Here is a 21,553-nt window from a genome sequence, read left to right as displayed (position 1 = left end):
CCAGTTCCAAGTTAAAAATGACACTCCTCATTCAGCAAATCATATTTAATTTTTACGATCAAATTTCCAGTCAAAAAGTGGCAAAACATTGTTCTGCATTTTGGGTTCCACTTCCTATAAAAACAGTTGATTGTTGAGGAGAAATTGTAAGAACAATTAAATATTACGCCTTTTATGTAGATGTTTTTAACAGTACAACTTTCGTATGGAGAACCAAAAATTAAAAGAAAAAAATAAATCCCTACTACCCAAACAGTTGAATCATTCATGCCTCCACAGGGAAATAAAATACTAGTAGTAGTAGTAAAAGTAGTAATAGTATCTAAACTTTAAACAACATAAAAATGGGCTGCAATTGGGTAATTATCATCACTAATTCTCGAATTCTTTCTACATTCACAATGGCACATCGGACAAATTTTTTTAGGACAATGCCTCAAAAGAATATTATATATATGCTAAAGATTAAAACAAGCAACTAAAATCATAGTTCCAAAGCTAACCAAATACTTGTATATGCCTTCCCCATGCCCAAAATCAATGTTCTCAGTGGCTCCAAACCACCAGGTATGCAAGATGATCAGACCTTTAGATCAAAATCTGCTGGTTATATACACAGTTAAAACAATGACGATGATAATGCTAACTGCACTTTTTGAGTAAATTATTATTTTGTATCTCTATTCTAGCAAAACTTGAAATCTGAAAATACAATTTTTTATCCTATTGAAGCACTCTATTTAGATTTATTTGGGAAGGATCAAATAACCGAAGGTGCATGCACTCTTTTAAAGGGCCATTCTAACCAGAAAACCTACAAAGGCTTTCTCCTTCAAGATATAATAAGAATATCGGTTTCTCACCTTAAATAAATGCTGAGTAGAGCTCGAAATGAATGTCTTCATGGGACCTAGTGATCTGGTGTTAGCACTGCCAACAGCACAAGAGAATGATAAAAATGTTAGAATCAAGGCACGATATAGCAAAAGAACTGCCAAAAACAACGTATATAATAATAAAATCAAAGATTCATATTAATGTTCTATGGTATACAGGATACTATTATTAATTTGATGTTAGAATGCACTAAACTGCTACAGAGTATAAGAGGGATTGGAGGCCAATAAATGTACATCATATTAGTCAATATCAAGAGGCGTCAAATTAATTTGATCTTTGCCTAAGTTTCGGAAACAAATCTGTTAATATGGAAAAGAAAGGTGCAGTTAGTAATATCATAATTTTGCAAAAGTATAAGGTGCATTTAGCAACCATCAAAAAACATGTGCCCAACTCCAAATAGCAAAACAGACTAAAACAAGTCAGGAATACTGTTTAATGTTCAGCTGGCGGTACAAAGTGTTACAATTAGTGGTGTGATAGAAGAAATCATAGAAACAAAGTTAGAGAAGCCCAAAAGGTAAAGGGGTTAGAATGACGTTTTAGAATCAATTAATCACCAGAGACAAAATTTCGATTTTCACACTGCCCCAACCAATAGCTTTTAGGCTGACCGGGATCCTTCATTATTCGTACCCCACTCTTCTTCAGGCTCGTTACCATTGACAAGTACTGCACCATCATTAGAATCAGCATCCACAACAACAGCCTCCTCTTGGCTACCCTCTTCTCCATTCTGCTCTGAAATCTGATTACATCCATTTGGTTCTGCAGACTGAAGTCCACAAATAAAAGATAAAAACAGTAAAATCAGACTGGAGTCCTGAACCACTCAGGGCAGTTCCTACATTTAATATGCTGCCGACTTAAAATAGAAACATGTACATATTGATTATATACCTCATGGTAAAGATCACCATTTTCAAGTGGCTCCTCATCCTCTACTTGCATGTTTCTGAAAGCTTCCACAAGTGTCATCTGTGATCTATCAGCATGGTTCAAATAGCCCGATGCAGGAGGATAAACATCCCTACAAAACAATAAAAAATTGATAGCATATCCATCTAAGACAAAAAAATAGGATGCACCAACAAGGCTTTGCAACCAAAGCAAGAGGTAGAAGAAAATCATAGATCAACCAAGAAGGCCAAACCACTGGAATCTGAAGATGATTTGTCCAAAGAGATCATATAAAAGTGATAACAATAAATAGCAGTGAGGTATACTGTTTGACAAAATTAACTAGCGAAATAGTAACCAATAACAACTAACACTAACTGACAGAAAGGATTCCTGTTCGATACCTTGTTTCTGCCAGTTTAGACTCAACAGAAAGAGAAAGCTCCCAATCCTCAAACAAGTTAGGATACTCTCCAGGATCAGCCAAAGATTCAGCAGCTTTGGGATTAACCTGCAAACAATGTAAAAAAAACTTCAAATCATTTTGCAATTTATAGCATTAATAAATTTAATAATATAGTCAGTTTTGACTTTTAAGTATAATTATAGAAACATGCAAGTCCAACTGATTCATGTTGCAAGAGTACAAAGAAATTAAATATCATGACACTTAAGTAGAAGCAGGAAGATACTAAAATGCTGCACCAACAATGACTTATCAAGCCAATCTTTTCCAGAAAAATGCCGTGTTATATAATAACATTAACCATCAACTTGAACAAAAGAGAAAGATATCAAACTACACTAGTTTATATCTGGGATAAAAAAGAGGGGGAAAGTAGATATGTTGACAAGTTGAGACACATGCATAACTCATGAACAACAAGCTTAGAGAGTAAGAAGTATATAGCTTTTATATCATTGATTATATAAACGTGATATTTTCAAATCTAGTAAACTATTCAGAAAATCAATCAAGCAGAACTGAATCTAACAAAAGTTTAAGATAAAACTAACCCAACTCGAGAAGAAGAAAGCAGGATAAGGAACACCAGAAATACAATGGGAACTAACCTTGTAGAGGTCTTTTCTCCAAATTGTCACTATCTCTGAAACCTTGCTTGGAAGATAAGATCGAGCCATAAGAGCAGCCTCTGGTATCCGATTGCTGCAAAAGGAATACTTCAATATATCATGACTACCGAGACATATGGCAGTCTATTTTCTTCAGGTACATGATAAATAATTACCTTTCCACTAAAAGCTGAAGGCAATCCTCCAATTTACCCAACATGAATAAACAAAGGAAAGCAACATTGTTCTTCCCCTGCTCTTTGGAAAGGGATGCCAGTCTTGATATTCCTTCGGCATCGCCCAAAGAGGAATAAAGCAGCAATAAGCCACTCAGGTCCATTGCATGCTTCATGCATTCCTCAGCCATTGCTAGCTGCAATGACAATGGAGAAGTTTAACGTAACTAAAGGAAATGAAGGAAAACTAACAACATATATGACATTTTTATGTCCATTGGGCTAAATTAAGACAAACAGCATGTTATACAATTCAAAATCTACATCAGAAAATTGTAATGTACATCTGGCATTGAAGAAGATGCAAAGCAAACCTAAGGCTATCTTATAATTCATTTATCAATTAAATACCAAGTCATAGCTCACATCAACTGAGAAATAATAATTAAAAGGGAAGCTGTACCTTTCTACATCCTTAAGAGATATTCATTCAAGAGCAAACACATTGAACATTTTCAAATTGTGATTTGCAACCACGTCATGACACTAGTAGAGAATCAAAAGCTACTAAATAAGGGTGATAGGAGAAAGACAATCATAACAGAGTGAAATGGCACAGGAAAAAAGTTGGCAAATTAGAGAACACACAACACCTTTCCAGTGGACAAAGCCAATTTTCCCAACTGTTTCCATTTAGACTCACTCTGAACTTCTGCGGCAATTTCCTGCACAATTGAGCATGAATCTCCAGTGACGATAGAAATTTCTTAAAGATACAATTAAAGCTCAACATAAAATCAAATATATAACTCAAAATATTCAAGCAAAGAAAAGATTTAAGAAGTACTTCCATCCCCAAACCAATTAAATAACTCTTACCTTAGCAATCTCTAGTTTACCAAGCTGTATGGCAAGCTCAAATCTGTAATCAGGGTCTGTAGCTACTTCTAGTGCATCCTCTACCATGCCTCGTGATTCCAGGAAATGAGCCACACTATCAATCAACCAAACCACAGATTAAATCCAAAAAGCATTTCAAAAATCACAACTTAAATAAGGGGAAATTGAATATAACAATTTTAAAAATAAATAGCGTTCAGGGAAAAGGAATGCCCAAAGGGTAAAGGGACTAGCTTTAGATTAAGTTACTTATGGCTACAGATTAGAGTTGGAATTTGGAGTTTCTCAACACATTCAAATATGATAGAGATATTACCAAAGATGAAGACAAATTTTCACCCACAAGGGGCAAAAATATTCAGCATGAGATGGCTAATCAAGAACCCAGAAAAATGACACATAGGAATAAGTGAAAAGAATGGGAAGGGAGAAAAAGTAAATTCTACCCCTGCAGCGCAATTTGGAACAGTTGAAGAATACTGGAAACATAACCATCTATATTCTTTGAAAATGGAAGGAAAATATATTGAGGTGTATGCATACCTATTATGGTGCTCTTTGGGAATAGAAGGTAAAATTTCATTGGCCCTTTCCAAGTCTCCACGCATCACAAGAGTCTTGTACTCAATCAGGCTGAGAAGTAACGTGTATCCCATAACACTGTACAATATGACACATATGAGTGAAGATAGACATTAAAAATGCCTTTTCAAAGCAAAACAAACATGCAATTTTATATAAAAATTAGCAATCACTAGCCAACTTACTTGAACTCTTTGTCTATCAGATATACCCGACTTTGGCTAGCAAGATATCCCAACAAGTACATTGGACGATCCAAATGAAACATTGTCGTTACCTAAAATCATTAAATCATCAAAGTGAAACCATCAAAACCTACAAAACCCAATGCATCTAAATGTATGGAACAATTTCAACCCAAGGATAAACATATAACAAATACCTCTCCACCGACACAGTAATTAAGCCTCCAAGAAGAGTTGTTGTAAATGAAACAGTCCCCAACCCAAATGCCGGTCCTGACACGTTCATTGGTTTCATGAAGTAGTTCAAATGCATCCTCAACTCCTTCTTCATCAACCGGTCTTCCACTATCTAAGTAAGATTGAACTACATCTCGCTGCATCATGAAATTATCAAAATTCATTACCACATAACTGTAAGAAATTGTTCATTCAACAAAGGAAGCATCCGCTGGTTTTGCTGATCTAATAAGCAGATTACATGAAGGAGACTTACATTGTACTTCAGGATATAAAAAGATGTCTCACTAGCGATTGCCACCAAGTCACCACTATCAGCCCAGTAGAGATTCTGACATGTTCAGTAAAAAAAAAAACACATTTAGGATGCATGGTGGCTAAGAAGCAAATGGAGCATGTAGAGCTATTTTAGCTTACTTTCACAGTAACATCAATTCGACGAATCAACCTGCATTCAGCCCAATCGTAAAAACAAATAAAATCATTGGAGCACATTGCCAGTAGAGTGCCCCCAAAAATACGCTCAGCAGAGAAGGTTGGCCGGACACTCCTCTTTTCCTGGAAGTTTAAATCTTTGTCAATACCACTACATTGTAAATATGGAACTTGAATATAGCATTAGATAAAACTCCTTAACAAATAGAACAACATTATATACATAAGATATTAATCATATAATTATATACACTCCTACAATAGCAAGTCAATTTGTTCAAAGTTTAAATTTCCTTGAAAAATGAAATCCCTTTCCCCAACCAAAATTTTATTCATCCAATTAAGCCCAGCTCTCCGGCAGCAATAGATCTGTTGCGTATATCATATATCTTTCAACAACAGAAAACAAAGTCTGCAAGCACACTAACTTTTTTATATGAAAAAAAATACTTTCTAAGGTAAGAAACCATCTACATGAAAAATTAGTACAAACCTGGAAACTTTTGCTGAAAATCTTAATCTTTGATGTGCTTTCTCTAACAGCATACTCACCATCAGCTGACCAAACACATTCTAACGCAGAACCAAATGACCTATTTCTCCAAGCCAAAGCTGTATATATAATGTACTCACCATCTCCACATACAACAACAAACCTCCCATTTGGGTTATGCTTTAAGCTCTGAGAAAAACAAGATAAAGGGTAAAAGATTACGCGTAGACATACACAAATACAGCTCACAAAAAAATTAATCAAAATATTTTAGTAGTGGCCCTTAAAATTATGCACAAATTCATTAAATGATGCTAGAAAGCATCAACTCACTTGAGGGTACAGATCACAGGTCCCCAATTCCTTAACAGCTAAGGGCAATCTTTCTCCATCAGTACCCTAAGAACCAGAGAAAAAAATGAAAGAAAATAAAAATTTACACCATCATCTTAAGGTGAAAAATGCAATATTAAAGGTCACACCATGAGTGCAGAAAGAAATATTTTTATGACAAATACACTACCTCAAAATCTGCTCCTACACTCTTAATATTCACAGTTTGAATTTCATTTTGCTTAGCCCATATGATTTTCCCACTGTTGTCCATACTTGCTACAGGTACTTCACGGCCAATTTTCACCATAATAGTTCCTTCGTCATACCCAATCACAATCCTGTAAGAAGAAAACAGCAAGAGTTTTATCCTGACATGAAAACTAATCAAGATCTCAGTTCAGAAACCCAATATCATCAATTTGCATGCAGAAAGAAACATCCAACTAAAGAAGTCAGGTCAAGCAACCTAAAACAATGATGGTTATAATTGATTTCTCACATTCTTTTGAAGAAAGTTTTTAGCTTATTTATCACATTGTTTCAGCAAATAGACATACTCTAAACTAAGCGACAAGCTGTTCTAGCATTTAATGGCCAAAATATTCGTCCTAGTATTTAAGTATAAATAACCTAGAAAAAAAGTTAAAACCTGAAAAATGAAATAAATATAGAACTGTTGCATGATTTAACCAAAAGAAATTACCTCCGTGAACCTTTCATATATCCAATTGCCCAAACTCTCTCAAGACCATAATTCAATGTATTTTCTAGCCTGAAAACAAATGAATTGTTTAAAAAGGTCAATAAGTTGAACAACATAAGGATACCATCGTGTACGTCAAAGACTATTAAGATCAACATATCTTAGGCAAACACTAATGTATCATGCAAGTTAAAAATATTAATGGTGAAGCACCAAAGTGGCTCCAGACCATGGATTTCTACATCTATCTTAGGATTAGACTGGTCCAGAGGCCACGTGGCCCAGAATTTCATATTTTGCTTAGCCATGCTTGTTCTGGTATGGTTCCAAAACCCAAATTTCTGTTAAATATAATAATAAAATATTGAAAATATTTTATATTGATATTTATATATTTTAATAACTGAATCCAATATATTTTCAAGCCCAAAATACAATTTCATTCCCCAGGGCTTGGCCCTTGGACATGTTTACTCAAGATGCTCATCCCAACATTTTTCTATGATAAAAAAGCATAGTCATGCTTTAACCAATGCAAGAATGAGACATGAAATTGAAAACAGAGGTGGAATCTTGAATTGTGATGCAGAAACAGAACTGGATAATGTTAGTCTCCCTACAAAAAATATGGGCACTGGAAATCAGAAGGGGCGGGCATGCCAAAGCAGAAATATTCCTACCTATAAGTGGTAGCATGCCAGATACGAACTGTCCCATCCTCAGAACCAGTGATAATAATGGGAAGGTCAGGATGGAAACAAACAGCAGAAACATTGTGCGTGTGGCCTTCCAATGTCTGAACACAACTCTTTGTCTGGTAGTCCCATACCTGCAGCCATGTAATGTATCTGAGAATAGTTCCTCAAGATTTATTTATGATCAAAAGATAACAGAATATAAATAGCAGCTGTAAAGTGTATACCTTAGCAGTGTGGTCATCAGAACCAGTGATCAGATAGGGCTTATCACCTCCTGTAAAGTAATCAACACAATTTACACCTTTCTGATGGGCATCCAGAGTAAAATTTGGGTCGGGGGAGCCAAGGTTCCAAATCTAGAAATTTCAAAGAGAGCCAAGACTGATTTAGCAAAGGTTATATCAAATGAAGTAAGAAATAAAATGGAAAAAAAAATACAAACAGAAAGGTGTCCTTTGTACCTTTATAGTACGGTCAAGAGATGCACTAGCAAAAGTATTAGTGTCCTTGGGATTAAAGGTCACTTGCATGACATAATGGGAATGTCCCTCAAATATCTGAGTACACACCCAACCCTTATCCCAATCCCAAAGCTTAATGAGCATATCATCAGATGAAGACAACACATAAGGAAGAGTAGGATGGACAGCGACACATCTAATGTAATCGGTATGTGCCTCAAATATTTTGACCTTATCCATTGTGTTGTAATTGTATACTCGAATAAACATGTCATCAGCTCCAGCAACAACCCATTGTTTGCGTGCAACGAACTTGGCTGACCTAACTGCAGATGGGAAATGTCAACTTCAGAGAATGGTAATAACTTCATCATGATGAAAACAGACGGAAAAATAGCATCAGTAGACACAGATGAATCACTGAAAAGAAATGAATACATACCTGGCAACTCAGTGACTTCAAATGACTTAGCCATGGTCTGTACACCAAGGACAGATAAGTTAACTCTAAAAGATAGGTAAAATTCCAAACAATTCAAATTCTACATATAATGACTGGGAAGTTTAAAAAAAAAAAAAAAAGCCTAATACTGATTCAATAATATGTTAAGAAATCAAAACCTTAAACCAAATAAATTCCATGAAAATAATAATAATTTCTAGACTTATATTATGAAGTAATTATATCAACGTGCAAAAAAAATTATTGTTCATTGAAGAAACAAAAAGAAAAAGATACAAAAATATGTTCCACAGATAAAGGATAAGCCATGTACGTAGAGAGCTAAAAAGATCCATGTTCCCATTTTCCATGGATTTAAACAGAGTTTTATGCCAGTAGCCCTACATACAATATAGCACCCATAGATGAGACTAAGGATGATAGTTTAATCATAAACATAACTAGAAGAGCACTATACAGTCCAATGATTTTAGGTTAAGCTCCAATGTATGGAGTGAAATTCAATTATAATTAGAAATTGAAAAAAGGAAAAAGGAGTCAAATAACAGTTAAGAAGTTTGTAAAAGGGACCTATTTCATCAATGAGTCTCAAAGTTCAATTACTCCTAAGCAGGAGTCAAAGGGGACTCTACTCATAAGACTAGAGTGAGTGAAGTGATTGGAGAAGTGCCAAAAGATGCTCCATAATTGTAAGATAATACCAGTACCAAGTCAAAAGTCATAACAACAGGATACTAGCAATATATCCACAAGATGAGTCAGAATAAAATGAAGAAAACAAATAACCATAAAAGAAGTGATGGAATAAAAAATGGAATTATTCATAATGAAGACAGAGTCAATCCGAGTGTCACACAGCAGGCCTAAAGTTGCTTTAACATAAAAGAAATTCTCAAGCTAAGTAAAGAGAGAGGTATGTTTTTATAACACATTTGTTGGTGTGATAACTAAGAATATTATTATTACTATTATTATTTTGTAAATAAGAATTAAGTACCTTCTAAATCTTTCAAAAAGAAAAAAGCGTTGGAGTAATCAGAAAGGACAAAACCAGTATGTATTAAGGCTTACTTAAACTAATTGAGTTCTGTGAATGTTTTCTATAGAAAAATAACCATCTAAATACTCCAATCATAATTTCTTGCATAGCATCCCACAACACCCATGTAAGCGCACTGTGACAGATGGTGGAAAAAATGTTTCAGAGTAACAAAAGATAAAGCCCTATTATGAACTTTTCGAAATAGCTTCTTTCCATCATTACTTCAAAATATAGTTACGACAAGCATTAAAGAGAAGCAAACAGGATAGTTATTTATTTTATATACTAACTGAAATCATCATGTATATCCATTTATTCAACCATTTTTTCAGATTCTGGCAATGCACTAACATGTAACACGTCAAACCTTCCAGTTTTGGCAATCAATAAAACTCTCATACCTGTGACTGGTAGTTCCAGATGCACACAGTTCCAGAATACAAACTTGCTAGAATCCTGCAAAAAGATTTATAATAGATCACATTTATTCTTCAAGCTTGAAAAGGCCAAAATTCAAATAAATGGGAAACCGAATAAAGAGTAGCAATTACCATGGTTCTGTTGGATGGAGATCTACGGATTTTACTCTCTCTGATTTTTGAGCAAGTTTCCTCTGATCCAAACATCACAATTAAGAACATTACTTACACATTTGCAAAACATTCACACAAAAACAATAAGAAGATCTATCCCGCACATAAAACTGAAGTGAAATGAAATTGATTACACATACCTTAATTTCGAGTCTGAGAGGCTGTAGAAAAGAAAAAAACACGCAATTAGTAAACTGAACAAAGGTCTTAAATCAAACTCATTGGACGAAGTAGGAAAGAAATCAAAACTGGAATTGCAACATTCATAATGAACGAGTCAAATAAGGAAAAAAAAACAAATTCACTCGGCAGATCTCAACTATATTCAAATCCCTAACACTCCAGCTTGGCTGAATAGTACTGAAATGAGAACAACAAAGGGCGACGTAGAAAGGCGGTATAACTGGGGCAAAACATAATTGAAAAACCTTCCCATTTCTGTTTCCATAAATTAAAGAGAAGATTGGAACTGGGAAAGCAAGCAAAGGGGGAATTGAATGAGATCCAATGCGGAACGAAACAGATCAAGAAATTAACTAACCATTTTCGAAGACTAATTAAAGAAGAAGCCTGGATCGAGATCGTGCTTTTAACAGAGAAAGAGGTGTTCTTTGATTGGTGCAATGTAAAAATAATAGAGACAGAGAGCTCGCCCCTGTTTCGTGCGTTTTAGCGTAAAAATATGAATTAGAAAAGGGACGAGACGCTTTGGAGTTAAAAGGGATAGATTATTTACGGAAGTGCCACTCCCCGCTTTTTCTTTTTTCCTTTAAACAAAAAAAAGAGGCACCAAATGGTATTCCTATACTCATTAAATGAAATGTCATTAGAAAGGACGTGGCTAAAACTGAAAGAATCAAATTTTGCATTGCTCATTGCCTGCAACAAACTTGAAGCTCACTGCTGAAGATAAGGCATCTCATTTGGATAATGCTGTGCGTGCATTTTAGTTGAATCTTGTTAAGAATTCTTAAAAGGCTTTTGTTTAAACAAAGATAATAGAAAACTTGAAGACCTAAAACAGGAAATTTCCAGCAATTAATAGTAGACGAAAACTAAAGTGTCACCATTTTGTTGAAGTTGGTTTTTGCGGCAAAAGAGAAATATGTTTGAAAGCTGAAATAAGTTCTTGTAATAAATTTGAAAAGCCAACAACTGTTTATGAATATATAGTATGGGGAGGCTTTGCCATTAAGTAAAATGATGATGCACTTACAGATCTTCCGTTGCCAGAGACTTTTCAGTCTCCCACTCTCCCTCTATGCAGTATCATTCCTTGCGGTCTTGTCCGTTGATTACTTGGGGCGTGCTGGAATTAACGGTCAAGATTAAGCTTACACGTTGTTCACTAATAGTTTTGACTAAAAATAAAAATATTTAAAAACGGAGGAGCCAGTCGCGTTATTTCGGGGAAGCAGATGCCGTGAAGATTACCATATGTAACAAACAAGGCTAGATTATAACACTTGGGTGAAATTTTCACATAATAAATTTATAAAATATAAATGATATTTTTAATATGTTTCAAATCTTATTTTTAGCACAAAAAAATTTAAAATTTAAATTTATGATAAAAATAACCCAGAAAATTGCATTGAGACTCTGCAAAAACAACATGGGAATGATCTCTCATTCATAGTATCGAATCATTGCCTGTCTAAAGGCTAAAATTGCAAAAAGTAATTTACTCTAAGTGCTTCAATTCCTTAATTTGATAATTGACACATAGTCATGACTTATCGAATACTTATTTTAAACCTTTCAATTTTGAGGACTCATTAATAGATTTGTATATAGTCGGGTTATTTGGCCCGACCTCAAGGTCCGCCAGAAAAGTAGGAGAATTTGGGTAAAATATAAACCTGAAAAATAGACTTGGACTAAAAAATAAGACTCATTTAGAAAATAGACCGAGCCTCAAGTAAGGCTTTTTTGGCCCGGCCCGAATATCTATTTTCTTTTTTTTTTTCACTATTTTGCTACAATTTCACAATTATGTTGTTACTATTTTATTATTATTATTTAGATATTGTATAATTCTTGTTTTATTGTTAATTTTATTATTATCTTAGAGGCATTTGCTTGTTAAATTGCACATACCTTAGTGTTATTTAAGTATACATATTTTTTAAATTTATTTTCAATTTATTGAGAAACATTTATTTTAATGTTTTTAGTATTATTGATGTATTATATATATTTTAAAATGTATATAAAAAATTAATATGGGTGGGTCAAGTCTGAATTTTAACATTTTTATTCGGGTTGGGCAAAATTTTAGGTTCATTTTTGGGGTCAGGTCGGACTTAAGCCTAACAAACAAGTCTTAAATTTTTGTTAAACCCAGCCGGACTCATAAACACCTCTGCATCATTAATATGTTTTTTCTTTGTCATGCATACCAAATTTTGCTAGTGATAAATTTATTTTTGCTTTAAATACTTTTATCATTTATGAGTTTATAATAATTTTGTCATATATTTATGTTTTTTCTTTAAACCTTGATCTAGGTTTTGGATAAATATTTTTAAACAAGCTTGAATTGTTTTATTATTACAATATTAAAGAGAGGGGATGAGATAATTTTAACTTGTGTCTTATAAATACTAGACATAAAATCTAACCATTGCTTCAATCAATTCTTAAATTCTTTTAATATACTTCCAATAATTGGAATCACTCTAATCTTATGAATCAAAATTTTCTAAAGTTTTAATTTATTTCGTATCACTTTAATTTTCATATGTCAAGTTACTAATTAGATATTTGACTTTCATTATACCTTTTGACTTCCTTTATGCTTTCATTTCTCAACTACGGGTTATCTTCCGAGTTAAAATTGTTATAAAATAAAGAGAGATGGTGAGAATAAAGAATAAAGAAAATATGAAAGCAATAGAGAATAGACTTTATTGATCAAAAGGGATGATTACAATGCTTCATCAGAGTCTCTATTTATAGGCATAAGAAGTATAAAAGAAGTAGAGATCTAATTCTAATAACTATTAGAATTTAAAGTATATCAAAACTTTATCTTGATCATGATGGACATCCACTTAATAAAATATTCATAACACTCCACCTTAGATGTCCATTGATAGATAGTGTGCCTCGTTAAAACCTTATTAGAAAAAACCCTATGGGATAAAAACTAATGAAGGAAAAAGAGTACACAATCTTCTATTACAAGTTGCCTCATTAAAAACCTTTACTAGGAAAACTCAATAGAATAAAATTTTGGTTAAAGAGTACAACTTATTTTAGACTCCCCTAATGGCAACATTACATTACATCTTTGAGTTGATGCATTTCAATTTTGTGCAATAGTCTTTCAAATGTTGAAGTTGGTAATGCCTTAGTAAAAAGATATGCTAAATTATCACTAGAATGAATTTGTTGAACATTTATATCATCTCTTTTCTCAAGATCATAGGTGAAAAATAATTTTGGCGAAATATGTTTCGTTCTATTACATTTGATGTAACCACCCTTCAATGGAGCTATACATGCTGCATTATCTTCATATAAGATAGTTGTCATCTTTTCCTATAAAAGCAAATTACATATCTTCTGAATATGTTAGGTCAATAACCTTAGCCAAACATACTCTCGACTTGCCTCATTTAATTTTACATGATTTGAAGAAGTGACTACTAATGTTTGCTTTGTTGAACGCCATGATATGGTAGTACCCCCACATGTAAATAAATATCCTATTTGAGATTGACCTTTATGTGGATCTGATAAGTATCCAGCATCAACATAGCCAACTAATAAGGATTTTGAATCATTTGAATAAAATAACCCCATATCAATGGTCCATCTGAAATATATAAATACATGTTTAATTACATTCCAATGTCTATGTGTTGGAGAATAACAAACTCTTGTTAACAATTTTACAATGAAAGTTATATCAGGTCTTGTGTTGTTTGCAAGATACATCAATGCCCCTATGACACTTAGATATGGTACTTCAGGACCAAGAAACTCTTCATTGTTCTCACAAGGACGAAATTGATCTTTATTCACATTTAACGATCGTACAACCATCGAAGTACTTAATGGGTGTGCTTTATTTATGTAAAATTTCTTTAATATATTTTCCACATAAGTTGAATACTGTACATGAATTTCATCTTTTAAATGTTTGATTTGTAAGCCAAGATAAAACTTTTTTTTCCAAGATCTTTCATCTCAAAATCTTTCTTTAAACAATTTATTGTATTTTGAAGCTCTTCAGGAGTTCCAATAATATTTAGATTATCAACATAAACAACAATTATCACAAAATCTGATCCAAACCTTTTTATAAAGACACATGGACAAATTGGATCGTTTTTGTAACCTTCTTTTAACAAGTATTCACTAAGACAATTGTACCACATACGTCTAGATTGTTTTAATCCATATAAACTTTTCTTTAATCTGATCGAGCAATTTTCTCAAGAAACTTTATATTCTTTTTGGGATTTTAAATCCTTCGGGAATTTTCATATAAATTTCACTATCAAGTGTACCATATAAATAGGATGTAACAACATCCATTAGATGCATATCAAGTTTTTTCACGTACTGTCAGACTAATAAGATATCTAAACATGATTGCATCCACCAAAGGAAAATATGTCTCTTCATAATCAATGTCGAGCCTTTGCGAAAATCCTTGTGCTACAAGGCGAGCTTTATATCTTATGACTTCATCAATTTCATTTCGTTTTCACACAAATACCCATTTATATCCTATCGGCTTTACACCTTTAGGTGTTTGGACTACAAGTCCAAAAACTTCACGTTTAGAAAGTGAATTCAATTCTGTTTGAATTGCATTTTTCCATTTTGGCCAATCTTTTCTATTTTTGCATTCCTTAGTAGATTTAGGCTCATGATCCTCATTTTCTTTTGTTATTTCAGTAGCAACATTATAAGCAAAACTGTTGTCGACAAATACATTTTTTTTGTTCCATCTTTTTCTCGTATTGACATAACTTATTGAGATCTCTTTATTTTCATCATTTCCATTTTCACTTTTAGGTACCTGAATCTCTTCTTGAGTTTTATAATTAGTTATGTCATGGGTCTCTTCAGGAACCCCCACCTCCACTATATGACCATATTGAATGTTTGCTCCTTTTTTTACGAGGAGTTTTTATCTTTGGAACCACCGGTCTTCCACGCTTCAGGCATGAATTACTTTCTTTTGCACTAACACTTTGCCCTATTAGGACATCAATTTGTATTGGAGCATTTTCAGCTGGTATGTGAGATTTAATGAATTTGGCAGTTGATTTATAAAATGAATTATCTGTTGAACTTCTAGTTCACATTGCTTTGTACGAGGATCTTAGATATTGATAATTCATTTCAAGTATTTTATTAATCAAACTTTTTATTCTCTCCCCCTAATGTTGGGAAAACTGACAACTCATGCCATAACCAAATATCAAATTAATAGTTCAAAAATATTATAAGGAGACTCATATAAATATAGATTCTCAATCTCTTATGGTGACCTATCTTTGTGCGTTGTGGTGGAGTAGTTGAAACATATACCGCACATCCAAAAATTGTAAGATGGGAAATTTTTAGATCTTGACCAAAAATCAATTATAATGGGGAGTATTTATAATTTATTGGCTTGATGCGTACAACATGTTAATCAATACAATATCATGCTGAAATAGAAAGTTTTGTTCTCATAAGTAATGATTTAGCTATTAGTTAGAGGAATATGATAAACAATTCAGCTAAATCATTTTGTGTGTGAACATGAGCTATAAGATGTTCAACATTTATCCCAATTGACATGCAATAATAATTTAAAACTTGGGATGTAAACTCACCAACATTAGCAAGATGAATTGTTTTAATTGCATAATCTAAAATTAATCATTTAAACAAGCAATCTTGCAAACAACAAGTTGCGAGTTGATAACACATGTGATTATTTTGTAGATGCATCTACCAAAATCATATAATGTCAAAACCATCCACATCATGGATGAATGGACCCATATTCATTTTAGAAATGCAAGACATTAAATCTCAACTTTAGCTAATGAGTTTCTAAGAATTAATTTCCATTGAGAACAGGCAACAAATGAGAATTCTTTAAATTAAAGAATCTTCTGGTTCTTTAATAAATGTACATATGAATTCTCAATTAATTTTCGCATCATATATGATTCAGGATGGTTTAACTGGTCACGCCAAGTAGTAAATGCATTTGTATCAGTAAACTTCTGGTTTATTTTAACATGTGTTTCAATTGTACTAAATTGTAACAAATTGATAATTTTACTATCATTCTTTTTAATTTGTATCCACATATAAGTACTGTAATACCTAAATTTTACCCGTCCCTTTTGTAAATAAAAAAACAGCCATAGTGTCCAAATACAAAACGGGCTACAATGCCCAAACCAAAATAAAGTGGTGGCCCAATTAAAAACAAACTGAGGCCCAAATTGAATAGTGGCCCAAAACTGATCCAGGAAACCCTAGGGTTTCCAGGAAGCAACGGCGCCGCAACCGAGCCAAGGCCGAATCTCCCCGACCTTCACCTGCAAAACAAGGAAAGAAAATAAACAGTATATGGAAAATGAAATCAGAGATTTGCAAATCAAATCAAAAGAAAATAGATATTGATTCTTCTTTTATTCTTTTTCATACGGCTATATAAAGCCATTGTAATACTGCAAACAGGATCCGACTTCGAAAATCAATAAAAAGGCTTTATTTTTTTGCAACACAACAGAGAAGCAAACAAAACTAAAGGTTGTTACTTGTATTTTATTTTTTTCTGTTATATGTATTTATTTTTGTTGTTTATATATAAAAATAATAGAAGAGGAAAGAAAGAACCTGGGTTTTAAGCCCTAATCGCCGTGAACAGCCGAGGAGCCGTCTTTGAGGAAAGACGGAAATCGAAAAGTCTCTCGGGCTTTTGAGGCATTTCCACGAATATTTGGAGGATTTTGTGCCCGGATTGACGCTTATAGGCCTCGAGGGAATCAGATCTGAGGATTTTTTTTTCCGGTCACCGCATACGGCGGTGATGGCGACGGAGAACGGCGGCCGGCACGGTGGCCGGTGACCGTCCGATGACCGACCGATGGTCGGAGGACGAAAAGGCTGAGAGAGTTTTTTTTCGAAAAAACTTTGTTTTTTTTTAAAGGGGTTTTAAAATGAAATTTGGGCTTAATTTTGGCTTAAATAGCCAATTAAAAATGGCGCCGTTTTGAGGGGAGGATCCGCGCGTCGACTCGAACCGGACCCAGGATCCGCGTGTTTTTATGCGGAGGGGCAAATTGCACTTTTAGCCCCTCAGCCTTTAAATGTCTTTATAATTAGGTTTTTTTAATTTTTTTAATTCGCTCTTTAATTTATTTTAATTTCAATTTAACCCTTCTTGAACGACACCGTTTTAGAGGAGAAGGGAAAATTGCCCTTCCAGCCCCTCCATATAATTCGTGCGTTCAATTTGGTCCTCCAGACTTTATTTATTTGCGGATTCACCCCTATTTTTTTTCTTTCTACCCAATTTAGTCCTTTTTCCATATTTTTTCTTAAAATCAGTATTTTTAATAATTTTTTAATATATATGTATATTTGCTGTTTTATGTACATATTTTTAACGAATATTTTTATATACATATATTTTATTTTTATGACAATTATTATTTATTTTTTTATTTTTACGTAATTGTATATATTTAGTTTTTTCAAAACAAGTATTCTTTTATATCAATAAACACGCATATATCTATTTTTTATTTTATTTCTAAAACGCCTAAATACCTATTTTTAAACACATATTTTATATGTATATATATAAATATTTTAAATACATTGTATATTTTATATAAACTTTATAATCTAGAATTCTACATGTAAATTCATATATATGCCTCTTATTCCTCATAGTTTCAGTATATATTATAAACTTTCTATTCTTTATTTATTTTGTTTGTTTTCTTCGTTCGCTATTTTTATTACATTCTTGTTTTATTTATTTTGCATATTTATGTGATATTTTATATGTCATTAGTTATTTTTGCCTTTATATTAATTTTATTTGTTTACTATTCATGTTATTACACCATTGATGTATTTATTATGGTACTTGTTTTACAACAATTATGCATACGTTCAATTTAACATTACATGTTTTACTCGATTTATTTTTAAAAAAAATCAAACTCTTTCAAAATGGATATTCTTTAAATCAAAATAAACTCATTATTGGGAACTCAACACGTTGTGTCCTAACGTATTGGATGTGACGCATTGATTTCTCGAAATGGGAATTTTTTTAAAAAAATCATGAAGGAAATGTTCCGATTCTGAGTTTGAGATTCTAAAGGAATTGTGCCCTAACGTATTGGGTGTGATTTCTTAAATCTTGGATAAGTGGATGTTCTTTTAAAGTAAAGGAAATATTCCAAGTTTGGGATTCTAAAGGGATCGTGCCCTAACGTATTGGGTGTGGTTTCTTAAATCTTGGATGAGTGGATGTTCTTTTAAAGTTTTATTGTTTAAGTATTTTGACCTAATTCATTTTGGAGGAAATTAGAATGTTGTGCCCTAACGTATTGGGTGTGGCGTTTTTGCTTCTTTGAACCGAAAATGGTCTTAATACGCAACGTTTTAAGTTTTTTAAAGATTATATTTTTCCATATTCTCGACCTTAAGACACTAATTAATTAACTAGGTACCAATTTTGGGCGTTAGAGGGTGCTAATCCTTCCTCGTACGTAACTGACTCCCGAATCCGTTTTTCTAAAACTCGTAGACCAAAGCCGTTTTTTTAGGTGATCCAATCACACCCTAATAAAAGATTGGTGGCGACTCCCAATTTTCATTTTTTCGAAAACCTAAAAAAAAATTTATTTTTCAAAAAGATGGTTTCGATAAGTACCATTGTGACATTTACTATTGGAAATGTCTAAATCAATGTGAAGTCTATAATGCCACTAAGTCAATAAATATAATTTCTAAATAATTATATGAAGTATTCGCTTCAGAGAATATGTCAAAATCTTCAAATGTCCAAAAATCTATTAATAGCAAACTTTAAAAGTGGATCTTCTTTTTCAGGTGTAGAACAGGTATATAACCAATGACTTTTCGTACATAAGTTTTCTCTTTTATAAGTTCTCATCAGTAATTGAGAACTTATTCTGAATACTGTAAAGTTATACTCACCATTTTTAAAAACTTGCAACTTTAGGTGCATCCAACCATAACGAGCTTTATCATATTCTATTGCTCATAAGTAGATCTTTCACAGTCAAATATTTTGCTTTCAACCCTTTAATAGGGATGATGACAAAGGAATATCACAAAGATTATAAAATAAATATAAATTAATAATCCAATCTCCTTTTTATTCATATAAAATATAATATTTTCCTCATTCACAATCTCAATATGAGATCCATTATGAATATATTTTAAAACTAATGCATTAACCATCACAAACTTTGTGCTTTTTAGATTTTGATATATTAGCTCTTCTAGAGCTTTTAACTAATTTGGTACTATCAAATATTGGAATAATATTTATTTGTTTTAGTACCAAATAAGATAAATAGTTTCTATTTGTAATGATAGAATTCATTACTACATTTTCATATCATTTATCAAAAAATATTAACAAAAACAAAATATTTGAGCGTACTCCACATATGTGGCTAATAATCTTTCATATCACATTGATGACATAAGTTATCCTTACCCTTTAAAGAGTTATCTTGAGAACTCTCATTGTTCTCTTATTTATTACTTTGTTCCCACTTTTAGTGATCCATGATTATATCTTTAATTTTCTTTATGTTTGCGTTCACTTCAAGGAATGCAATAGATTTACTAGGACAAACTTATAAATGCCCCAATAGATTCTTTATTTTATAATCACCATCGTAAACATGCGTGAGATTTCAAATTAATGTTGTCATGATTAGCCTCCAATTATAATAAACATAATATAATAAATAAAATATAGTAAAATATACTTAAAGATCTTTAACATCATTATCATCACCATGATCCATTATGAGGTTAAATCTTTCAACATCCTGAAGGTAAAGTTGTAAGGGTGAAAGTTTAATGTGAAAGAGAATTTGATCTATGGGACGCTTCAAAAGATTTTGAAAAAATATAAAGAATCATCGTGCTGATAACGTGTTATAAAATAAAGAGAGATAGAGAGAATAAAGAACAAAGAAAACATGAAAGCAATAGAGAATGTACTTTATTGATAAAAAAGGATGATTACAATGCTTCATCGGAGTCTCTATTTATAGGCATAAGAAGTATAAAAAAGTAGATATCTAATTCTAATAACTATTAAAATTTAAAGTATATCAAAACTTTATCTTGATCATGATGGACATCCACTTAATAAGATATTCATAACAAGAATATAATTTAATTCTCATGTTTTTTAAATTGGTGGTATATTTGATAAATTGAAAATTAAGTATTAAAAAATTAAAAATAAGTATGGAAAATTAAGTGTTGAATTTAAGTTATAAAATCGGCTTAGTCTATTACTTAAAATTGAATATGGATTATAATTAGATTATTTGATAAATAAAACAATTAAATGTATTCATTGTTAAGTGATAAAATGTCTCTATATACTTATATTTTTATACTTTTTTGGGAAAAATCTATCTAGTAAATTTAATTGTGGGTTATTAAACATGTTTAAAAAAATTAAGGATGTGTTTGATAAATAGGTAGGAAACTATGTAGAAAATATTAAGTTAATTTTATTTTTATTAAAAATTAAAATAAATTATCTTTTTTCAAAAAAGATATATTCAAATTACAATATGTATATTTTATTTAAAATTATTGAAAATAATATAAAATATTATATTAATAAGATTAAAATTAAAAATTCTTTTAAAATTAATATTTACTTTTATCAAACAACATAATTATATTCCATACTTATATTTATTAATTTATTAAATAATTTTTAATATAAATTCAACACTTATAAAATTTAGCAGTAAAAGCTAATACTTAAAATTTTAATTTATTAAGAAAATATTAATTTTCAATTAATTGAAATTTTTAATACTTTATCATGGCCTTATTTTAAGAGTTTTCACTCTCGGAAAGTAATTATTTTTAGAAGTTTTAGACAACGAAAAGAAATTAGTAGTTTTATAAAATAATTCTTTAAAAAAAGTTCTTTTTGAGGTCAATTGACCCACAATTATCTATGGTACTCCGCGCCATTGTGGATTATCTTAATAAATTAATCCTCAAGCGAAGACCAATTGTGGAAAAGATTAGCAGGATTGCAAGGAATTTTTGGTGGAATCATAATCAAAGAAATTGAAGGATACATTTTGTAA

At 32.0% G+C, this 21,553-nt stretch overlaps 1 protein-coding gene across 9 annotated transcripts; it reads right to left on the bottom strand.

The window, feature by feature from the left end:
- Positions 1-323: 323 nt before the first annotated feature.
- On the bottom strand, positions 324-10,878 carry LOC105775786 (coatomer subunit beta'-2). Of its 9 annotated transcripts, none has more exons than XR_008189899.1 (26): positions 10,720-10,877; positions 10,319-10,339; positions 10,137-10,198; positions 9,987-10,041; positions 8,523-8,559; positions 8,081-8,406; positions 7,844-7,975; positions 7,602-7,750; positions 6,922-6,990; positions 6,406-6,556; positions 6,216-6,281; positions 5,883-6,071; positions 5,372-5,512; positions 5,211-5,285; positions 4,915-5,091; positions 4,718-4,809; positions 4,494-4,610; positions 3,930-4,044; positions 3,704-3,775; positions 3,051-3,247; positions 2,875-2,968; positions 2,205-2,311; positions 1,801-1,930; positions 1,440-1,675; positions 864-930; positions 324-603 (listed from the first exon to the last, which is right to left on the bottom strand). XR_008189899.1 is itself a non-coding variant. In XM_052622018.1 (26 exons), exons 1-25 carry the CDS (start codon positions 10,720-10,722, stop codon positions 911-913), a joined length of 2,736 nt encoding a protein of 911 aa, XP_052477978.1. In that variant the 5' UTR covers positions 10,723-10,878; the 3' UTR covers positions 324-603; positions 864-910. The 9 variants fall into 9 exon arrangements, 3 of the variants coding, with proteins under 3 accessions (XP_052477978.1, XP_012453749.1, XP_012453750.1); XR_001127716.2 differs by having other exon boundaries at positions 324-600; XR_001127717.2 differs by having other exon boundaries at positions 324-586.
- Positions 10,879-21,553: the final 10,675 nt, after the last annotated feature.

The sequence above is a fragment of the Gossypium raimondii genome, chromosome 10, assembly GCF_025698545.1.
Source record: "Gossypium raimondii isolate GPD5lz chromosome 10, ASM2569854v1, whole genome shotgun sequence".
NCBI classification, from domain to species: Eukaryota; Viridiplantae; Streptophyta; class Magnoliopsida; order Malvales; family Malvaceae; genus Gossypium; species Gossypium raimondii.
This window is presented reverse-complemented; position numbering and strand designations above follow the sequence as displayed.